At 36.9% G+C, this 10,004-nt stretch overlaps 1 protein-coding gene across 1 annotated transcript in view; it reads right to left on the bottom strand.

The window, feature by feature from the left end:
• LOC103467882 (CDK5 and ABL1 enzyme substrate 2-like) overlaps window positions 1–10,004 on the bottom strand; it is a 39,071-nt gene that overhangs the window by 5,013 nt on the left and 24,054 nt on the right. Inside the window, exons 4-9 of the mRNA XM_008414610.3 lie at window positions 9,464–9,572; window positions 9,223–9,391; window positions 5,783–5,880; window positions 1,527–1,633; window positions 1,324–1,443; window positions 117–201 (exon numbers count right to left, since the gene is read on the bottom strand). Of these exons, the coding sequence (XP_008412832.1) occupies window positions 117–201; window positions 1,324–1,443; window positions 1,527–1,633; window positions 5,783–5,880; window positions 9,223–9,391; window positions 9,464–9,572 (688 nt within the window). The remainder of the gene's footprint in view (window positions 1–116; window positions 202–1,323; window positions 1,444–1,526; window positions 1,634–5,782; window positions 5,881–9,222; window positions 9,392–9,463; window positions 9,573–10,004) is intronic.

The raw sequence follows: 10,004 nt of genomic DNA, 5'->3' as shown, positions 1-10,004 counted from the left end.
TTCCACTTGTTCAGGTTCAACAACCACATAAACGCATGAGCAACCTGATCTGACTCGTAGCCAGGAGTCACCGCCATAACAACCTCTGTGTGTGCGCGTGTGTGTGCGTGACTCACATCTATGAGGTGTTTGACCTCCTGCTTCTTCAGGTCGCTGCTGATCTTAGCAGCTAAAAGGATGCAGGCAGCCGACACCAGCTTCCTGTAAAACAACAACATGTCAGGCGGTTGGTCAGGCGTCTGCAGTGGCAGCCATGTTGGTTTCTGTCACATTAAATCATGGATGATTTTATCGATTAATCAAACTGGATCATTTTATTTTTGGAAAAATTATGTCAGCACACCCAGGGCGGCCATCTTGTTTGACAAGTGAGTTTTACAGCTTCTATTTATTTGAATTTTGAATTCAGATAAACTCTTTGATGGAATATTAGTGTCAGGCTACAATATCTTTTTAAAAAATTACAAGAAAACAGTTGTAATATTAGGAGAATAAAGTAGTAACTTCATCCAACATGAAAAAAAAAAAATTAAATGAGGAATGTTGAGTGAGTCTATTTTGAAGAACGAACCAAATAAACTGAGGTGGACACGTCAGATCCTGATAAAAACACAATCGATTTAAATTTAAAATTAAATCCGATATGAAAAAATCTGAGATTTTATTTTTAAGTCATATCATCCCTGCTTTACTCCTCTACATGTCAAAATTCTGCAGAAACCCTCTAATGAACCAAGAAATTACTAAAACATGCAGGATACCGGCCCTGGAAAACTGATTAATTTGCTCTGAATTATTAAAATAATATACATAATTACATTTTTTATGTTTTATGAGATGAACAGAGGCAAAAGTTTTGCTCCGGTTTTATTGGGTAACAATTAACACGGCAAATAATGATATAATTTCAGAGATAATCAGTGAGGCACAGCTGGTTATCAGATATATAATAAATGGAGGAGCTTGTTTTTTTATCCTAATAACAAATGAACCATAAGAGGGCGCTAGTGTTCCAGCAGAGCAGAGCACCCAAAAAAAACAAAAACATTTTACGCACATAAAAGTATCACTACTTCAACATGTTTTTACTAAAGTGAAAGTAAAAAGTATCCATCCAAGAAATAACTCAAGAGTAAAAAAGTATTTGGTAAATACAGCAACTTAAGTAATAATTAACTGATCAAATTATCATCAATCATTTAATATTTTAAGATGGTCTTAAATATAAAGTTAAGTGAAATGTTGACCTCAAGGAAGAAAGAGAGAAGTCAAAAAAAATTAATAAACAAAATGAAAAATATGAAAGAAAAGGTTTGAATTTACCTGTTCTGTTTGTTGAGTCGACCCTGCAGCACCAGCTTCTCAAAATACACAAACGCCATGGCAACGGTGACGGGCTGCAGGCCGCAGTCCTCCCCGACGAGGCTCATCTCTCTCTTCAGGCTGGGCAGAACATCCAGGACGGTCAGAGACGACTTACAGGACAAAATCTAAAACATGTTTAAGTGTTTAGATCTCAGCTTTACCTGCGGATTTTACTGAGGGTGAGCTTGATGTGGGGAAACTTCTCCTTAAAAGTCTCGTTCATGTCTTTCTTCAGATCGGACGGTTTGACGTACTCGATGACAGTCGTCTGAAGAAGAAAGAAAAAGAACATAATGAGGGAAAAAAATGCATAAACAGAGGAAAGATGATCCCTGGATGGAGAGAAAGCAGAGGTATAGAACAGTCAAACAACGGTCAGCCGGCTGCAAGAGAATGTAAACATCGAGAGGAGTAAATATTTCTCTCATTATGCCAGGATTACACAGATTATTTTACAGGAAAACTGGAAATGACTGTTCACAGGAACATTCAGGACAACGTGAAAACCTCAAACTCCACAGAAATTCTCTCAATGACGCCGTTTGTTCATGATTGCATTTCGCTTTAGAGAAGGTCATTGTGCTCCATCTTTTGCATGACTGAAATGTGAAATATGAATCATGTAATTTGTATTTTTCTTAATTTAATGACAAAATAAGTTCATAAAGCCCAACTCAGATTTACGTAGACTTTTAAAAAGCCTGAAGATGGTTTATAACCAAAGAAACTGAGGGATTAACTTTATTTTAGGAAAAATTGGTATTACAAAAGAGAAAATATAAAATACCATTTTACAAACTAGCATCTAGTTTTGAAACCACAGTAATAAAGTTGAAAGTATTTAAGAACCATATTGTTTTTCCAACTTAAAACAACTTAAGTGCTCAGCAATAAAATAAAGATGCAATATTTTAATGAAACAAAGTGGCAACTTTATCCTCTTAATGTGATGCATGTCACAAATGGCACTAATCTTTGAGAACAGGATGTCTTTACGTCTTTTACATTTACATTACTATACTTGCAGATATAAGCGTTTATTTCCAAATAAATAAGGAAAACCTGATTTAAGGATAAAGTGTGCTAATACAGAGAGATCTCATCTATTCACATAAAGCTCCATTGTGAGGGATTTATGAAAAAGATGAACATGAACACATTTGGCACATTTAAAATATGTCCATGGGTTTAATTAATTAGCTTTATACGTTTTCAGCTGTGCAGAAATCAATGGGAATCATTTGATGCAGATGTGAGGCCTGTAGTGAAATGATCACCACTCTTCCTGCTGCTCTGAATTTAGTTAAATATTTATCATTTTTCTCCTCCTATGCAGCCACTGGTGGAAACAAAGCTTTAATACAATCAGGACTTGATTTACGGCCCAAAATAAACATGCTGCTGGCTGCTTTTATGCACTCTAACGTCTACAAATCAGTTGTTTTCAATATGTTTTCCTCCTATCAGTTTGTATGACATAACACAAAGAAAAACATGAGAGGTTGTTGGCCTTGCTGCATATCGCTAAAGATTTCCCTCACATGGGAACAGAAATGGAAATAAAATATGTTTTTTCTCTCAAGCTGATTATGGGGCAGCTGTTACACTGAAAAACACTGAAAAACACTGAGGGATCTGATTGTAAATGTTGAGCTGACCCTATTATAATCCATATATTTGTACATCCTCTTGTGTCTAATCACTGCTTGTGCAAAGTGCAGGAATTGATAAAGAAGCAAACATATTTTCCAGACTATAAGTTGGAAAATATAGTTTATCTGGTAATGCCTCTTATAATCCAGAGCTACTTATAAATGTTTTCTTCATTCTTCATGGCGCATTTTTTGCTCCGGATCATCTTATATTTCCAGGGTTGTTGAACTCAAAGTTAACACTTTAAGACCCGTCAGAATGTAATTTAAAACCTACGTCTCCACAGAAATGTACAAATTTCATTCAGCCAACCAGCGATAAATTTGTACTTAAATTAGCAAGTGATAGCAGTGAGTTACTAGTAGCCTGTCTGTCAGGACAAAATTTAAGACCTGTGATTAACATATTAAAAGGCCAACTTACTTTCTTTTATGACTTTTTACGGATGAGTCTAGAAAGTACTGTATTAATTTTTGTAAAACAATTGTAGTCTTTGTAATTTTCTGAATAATTAGAGTCATTTAATGTCCTGATGGATGTCAGTGTAGAGATTTTCAAATTTAAAACTAAAATTTCAAAATCAGTGATCCGTATGGAGCAAGACAAATGTTTTCTGGAGAAATGTTTTACGGTCTGATGAGACAAATACTGATTTATTTTTACCATACTGTTATTGCAATAAATGATAATAGTGTTGCTTAGGGACCATTTTCAAGCAATGAAATATAATAGTATAATAATACAAGAACACATTCTCAAAGATCAATAACCTGGGATACTTGAATTGGAAGACATTTAATCCAAAATAGACAAAACAACAGAAAACATAGAAAATGAATCATAAAGTCTCTGTTCTTCAAAAAAAGGGCCTGTTGAGATCCAAACACCATACTGAAAACTTTTATCAGGCAGTTTCTGATAGAAAGAAAAATGACAAATCATGCAAATGAAAATTATTCAGATCGTTTAAAAAAATAAGCTTCAGTTTTCTCCTAATCCTTCCCTAAAGCTTCATCCTACGTTCCCTCACCTGTTATAGACAGCAATGGATGAAGGTAAGCTTCCTTAATTAATCCTTAAAACTGTGTTTATTCAAATGTCAGTAAAAGTGTAAGAGTTTGCCATGACGTATCCACAGATTAGGCATAATTTACAGGTGGTAAAATAATCCCACGCATCTTGGGTTGCTCTGAGGAGAGAGTCAGACCAACCCACCTCACATTAATCTTCTCAGAAGAGTTAAGTAGCACGACGACATTCAGCCTGTGTGTGTGTGTGTGTGTGTGTTTCCATACATTTAATTCATCTCTAGAGAGGGCTCAAACTGAGCCGCAGCCTCAGGATAATTCTACCGATGTAAAGGAGGCGAGTTTCTCATTATGGCTCCACATTTTCATCTTTTCTTCAGGTTTTTTTTTTTTATTTAACTGCTAATTTACACCAACTTTTCAGGATTAGAAAAACCAGGAATCCAGCTGTGTCGTAATTAACTCCAGTATTTATTCCACTTTTAATGGAATAAATGATGCATAAATTGCTGCATCAATTTATGATGCTGCATCATAAATTGATGCTGCATCAATTTATGATGCAGCATTGTTATAAAGAGCTATTTGATATTTTAACTGCAGTAAGTCGATGCAGAAAGGAAAACAGAAACGCAGCAGTGAATGTCGTCAGTAGACGGATGGGCTGGATTGGTACAAGCCCAATATTGTGTCATATTTTTGGAAATGCAGTGTTTTTATTCTGTTTGAATGCTTTTTAAAAGTTCATTAGAAATGAGTTTAGGTTTAAAATTATATTACTATTGTTGTTTTGACACCACCTTTAAGTAATATATTGATAATGATATAATAATGCAAGTATACCCTCTCAAATATAAATACACTTTAATTTCTACTTAATATTTATGGAAGACATTTTAAAAATTCAAAATACATCAACAAAACAACCAAAACAACAAATAAAATCAATTATGAATCTGTGTAAACAAATTTGTTGTTCAAAAAAGGGCTAGTTTAGACCAAAGCACCAGACTGAAGACTTTTATCATCCAGTTTTTGGTAGAAAGATTTATTTATTAATCCTCTGATTAATTGGTTTATTGCTTCAGCTTAATAGTCCAGAATTTACCGTAACTGTATATGAATCAAAGCTTTTAGTCCAGTAAAGTACCTTCAGATAGTAGCCGTTAGAAATGATGCAACATAAATAAACCGACTTCATTAAATAAGCACAGATAACTCAACTATCTCAACTTGAATATTAAAAAACTGGCTGCTGGTCTCCCTGATGGTGGGGAGGATAAAGCGTGGCCCGCCAACGAGGTGTTTAGTGATGAGCTGGAGCAAATCTGATACGCAGAGGCTTCAAACCTCAACTTAAAGGGCTTAAAGGATCTGCTGCTGAAGTCTTGGAGCCGCCCGGCAGGTCAGAGCGGCGTTGGCGTCACAGCGAGAGCTCAGAGCACGTTAGCCTGAGGTCGGCTCAGAGGCTGCAGCCACACCGCAGCTGCCCCACCATCAAAGCTCAGATTATCTGGACTATTCCTCTTACTTACTTTCACACAGCCTTAGATCGAGTAAGATAGATTTTTCATAAACTATCAGTGAAGAAAGCATCAATCATCTAAAGGAGTCAAGTGTTGGGATGTGGAACGACGAGACCGATGGCCGCTTCCAAAACAAAAAACTAAAAATATGAAGCCACTTTATAAATAACACGGACGGCGGCTGAATGCGGCAGCGGTGTGAATTCCTACCATGTAGGAGGCGAAGATCAGCACCCGTTTATGTTTCCCACAAGGCCACTGGGGGTCACTGAGGAGGTTGGGGTCGTATTCCGACACGTCTTCCACACCTGAACCAAAACAGAATCAGACACGTTCAAAAATTAATCACTTTCTGCATCCATGGGTTGAGAAGGAGGCCATTTTGTTTTTACATATTAAACATACTTACTTTAAAGACTATTTTTAATCATTTTGCAGGTGGAACAACAGAAGAACTTATTTTTTAAACATCTTTATAGATGGAGGACTATGTACACAAACTGTTGCTACACCATGAAAAACAATAAGATCAATAAACGGCCATCTTGTTTTTAACTATATGCTCAACCTGCAGAGAGGTCACATGATGCAGATGTTAGCCGACCTTCTCATGAGCTCGGTTATTGCAGCTGCGCCTCTAAACGGACAGAAACTGAAGACAGAGGGAGATTCTGTAATTTTCTGGCATCTTTAACTTTACATGTAAACTGAGATGAAAGAGGATGAAATATTACATCACAGGAAAACTAAAAATACCAGCCTTACATCAGTGTGCATGCTGACACAAATTAGAGTTTCTTCAACCCTCACACACACAGCTGTGTTATATTAAAACAATCCTCTGTGTGTGTTTACAGATAAAGGATGTGACATATGTTTGAGATATACTCTGACCCAAACTCCAGCACAGCTGTCTGGTGTCCCTCCCTCCATCCTGTATTTGTTTTCACTTCCTCCAGTGGCGTCCTTCATCTGTCTTTGTGTTTTTGCCTTCCTGCCCCTCTGGCTTTACTTCCTGGATTCGCTTTTTATATCTAAAACCATATAATTTACATCTGAAATTAGAGTCATTTAATGCCCTGATGGATGTCAGTGTAGAGATTTTCAAATTTAAAACTAAAATTTCAAAATCAGTGACCCGTATGGAGCAAGACAAATGTTTTCTGGAGAAATGTTTTACGGCCTGATGAGACAAATATTGATTTATTTGACCATAAAGTTATTGCAATAAAAGATAATATTGTTGCTTAGGGACACATTTAAAGCAATGTAATAGTATAATAATACAAGAAGATATTCTCAAAGATCAATAACCTCGGACGCTGGAAGTGGAAGACAATTTATCCAAAACAGAGAAAACAACAGAAACAACATAGAAAATGAATCATAAAGTCTCTGTTATTCAAAAAAAGGGCCTGTTGAGATGCAAACACCATACTGAAAACATTTATCAGGCAGTTTCTGATAGAAAGAAAAATGACAAATCATGCAAATGAAAATTATTGAGCTCGTTTTAATTTATCATGCATTTCATTGTTTTCTTGTTTATTGCAACAGGCCTGCACTCTGGACAGGCAGCCAGACCATTATGGGGTCTTGAGGGTCTCATATAAAACTAATTATAATACCAATGTGTACTTGAGCCAACAAAAAATTAGTTTCAAAATGAATTATTAAGAACACACCACCAGTCTGACATCATGAAGCAGGGTGAGAAATCTTAAAATCTGACACATTATGTGCAAAAAATCTTGGCAAATTAAAGCCCAGAGGAGAAATAAAGTCAGTGACATCTATCAGAGTTGAAACGGTTGAAACTAAGACCTCAGTGAACCACAGTCAGAGCCATTCTGCTCAAATGGAGGAAACATGAAGCAGCGGTGAACTTTCCCAGGAGAGGTCGGACTCCCGACGTTCTGACTCATCCTGGAGGTCACGAAACGACCCAGAACAACATCTAAAGCTCTGCAGGCCTCACTCGTCTCCGATGAGGTCATTATTCATGATTTAACAGTAAGAAAGGCAAAAAACTGCATCCATGAGATCTAAGGAAAAAAACGACTGCTGACCAAAACAAACAAAGATGCATCTCACATTTGCCAAAAAACATCTTCATGATCCCAGGACTTTTGGGAAAATTTTCAGTGGGCCGATGACAAACACAGAAGTTTCCATTACATCGGCGGTAAAACAAACAACATTTCAGGAAAAAGTACCACTGGCTGACAGTCAAACAGATCCTGCTCTCAAGCTGAAAATCCTTCTGTACAACCAACAGATAAAACTCAAACTAAAACCAACTTGGATTATCAAGCAGGACAATCCACCTCTAATCCCTCCACATCAACGTAAAACAAACGTCTCCAGCTGCTGAAAATGGTTTAGGTTTGTCACAACTTTTTCACCAAGATTGATTTGAGTTTCTCTTAATGAACAAAACCATCATTTGAAAAAGTTTGTCTTTGTCTGATAATAAAATTTGTTTGATGATCTGAAAAATTTAAATGTGGCAAACAGACTGCAAACCTCTGACTGGCACCGAGTTTTTTCAGCCTTTTAACAAAATAAACAGACACTAGGGGGCGTTGAGGTGCATTGATGTAATAAAAGTCAGGTGAGGTCAGCAGATGATTGAAAACACGATTTGGTACGCACACTTTAAAGAACTGAAGGAGGATGTGATAGAAAAAGTAAACATGTTTCTATCAACACTAGAGTATAGAATATATTCAGTAGGGGAGAAAATAGATATTAACCAAAGTCGCTTCAACTGTTGTGCACTAATCTCATCAATAATCAGCTTTGATTTCCAAAGATATTCACAAATATCTGGGCTGAAAACATGGACTGTGGTCAGACGGACAGAAATACAGATTTTCTTGTTCCCAAAAGGCAGAAGATAAAAAAAGATGCAGTTAGACTCATTTCAGCAACAGGTCCCTGCAGTCGGCCCCTGTGCTGGAGTTTCATCGTTTCCTTTGGGAAAACTCAGATCCACCTCTGTGGTTGCAGCATTAATGCAGATAAACTGGAGTAGCATACGCTGCACCAAATCCTTCCATGCATTTTGCAGAAAGACAATAAAAAACCACCATCATAACCTAAGTTGACTTTTTTAAAAAGTGTGTAAAATGTGTGCACATTTTTTTTTTCCCAGCTGGACTGAAGGCAAAACAATGAATAAAGAAAATTACCTTAAGACCTGCTCTGCTGAAATAATGGGACAAAATAACATCTGGAAATCTTCATCCTTTTGGTTCCTTGATACCAAAAGCTACAGTTTGATTTATAAAGCACTTTAAAACAACATCGTTGGCTGTACACTAAAACAAATAAAACAGACATAAAAACAAAATACATTTTGTTCTTAAGATTAAAGCCAACACCTCAAGCTGAGTCAAAAACCAAAAGAAAAAATATTTAAGGAATATTTAAAATACTAAAAGTATTGAAAGTGAATTTGTAAAAATAGAACAATAACATCGCATCACTGAAAGTCAAAGTTAGTTTTTATGTGTTAATTTACTCTTTAAGAATTTTAATCATTAACTTAGTTTCATACAAATGAAACATTCACATCCCCAAAAATCACTGATGATGTTTCAGAATTTGTTCCTAATAACATTTGCATTGTTGTGTGCGTTGGTTACCCAGATCCAGTCCCACGGTGCTGCTCAGGCGGCTGGGCGGGTGGCTCCTGCCCGGGATGCTGTGTGTGCTCCTGGACATGGGGATCTGCAGCGTCAGGTCGCTGGCTGACGACGGCTTGCACCTCACCAGAGCGTTGGTGGGATACAGGAACTGGGCGTAGGACACCGACTGACGGGGCAAGAAAGTAGATGAATGGATCTGAAGACAGATGACTTAGAAAAGAAGAGAGGAGAGACTTACCCTCCCATAAGAGTCCAGCTGGAAACCCTCGAGTCCCGGCAGCATCTCTAGGGTGGTGGAAATGTTCCCAGAGGAGTGTCTCCTCCTGGGGTGGTTTAACGTGGGGTCACTAAGCACAAAAAGAGGCAGGGAACTGAAACAAATGCAGACAACAGCATAACAGAGTTCCTGTCTATATAGACTCAAATTTCTAATGAAAAAATGACTTTTGATTTTCTTTTTTTCTGTAAATACTTTGCGTACAAGATCCAGGATTTCTCCCAGAAAACTAGATAAGCCTGGTGGTAGGGGCATGTGGGCAGGTCAGCATTTACCCCATCGTGTTTTTGTATTAAAAATATAAAGTTAAGGAAATTTTGAAGAAAATACAGCAAAATAAAACTAGTCTTCCTGTAGGTCAGTTAAATGCCATTATCTTTTTAAAGTTTAGTCTGCTAAAGGTTACTCATGTATATAAATCTACCTTAACCCTCGGCTATCACTGTTACTGGTGTCTTAATTGGATATTTTTTGTCTGTTTATTGTCTTCTGAAATGAAATG

This window comes from Poecilia reticulata, chromosome 7 (assembly GCF_904066995.2).
Source record: "Poecilia reticulata chromosome 7, P_reticulata-male-v2, whole genome shotgun sequence".
NCBI lineage: Eukaryota > Metazoa > Chordata > Actinopteri > Cyprinodontiformes > Poeciliidae > Poecilia > Poecilia reticulata.
The sequence above is the reverse complement of the archived record's forward strand: the minus strand, read 5'-3'. Positions and strand labels throughout refer to the sequence as shown.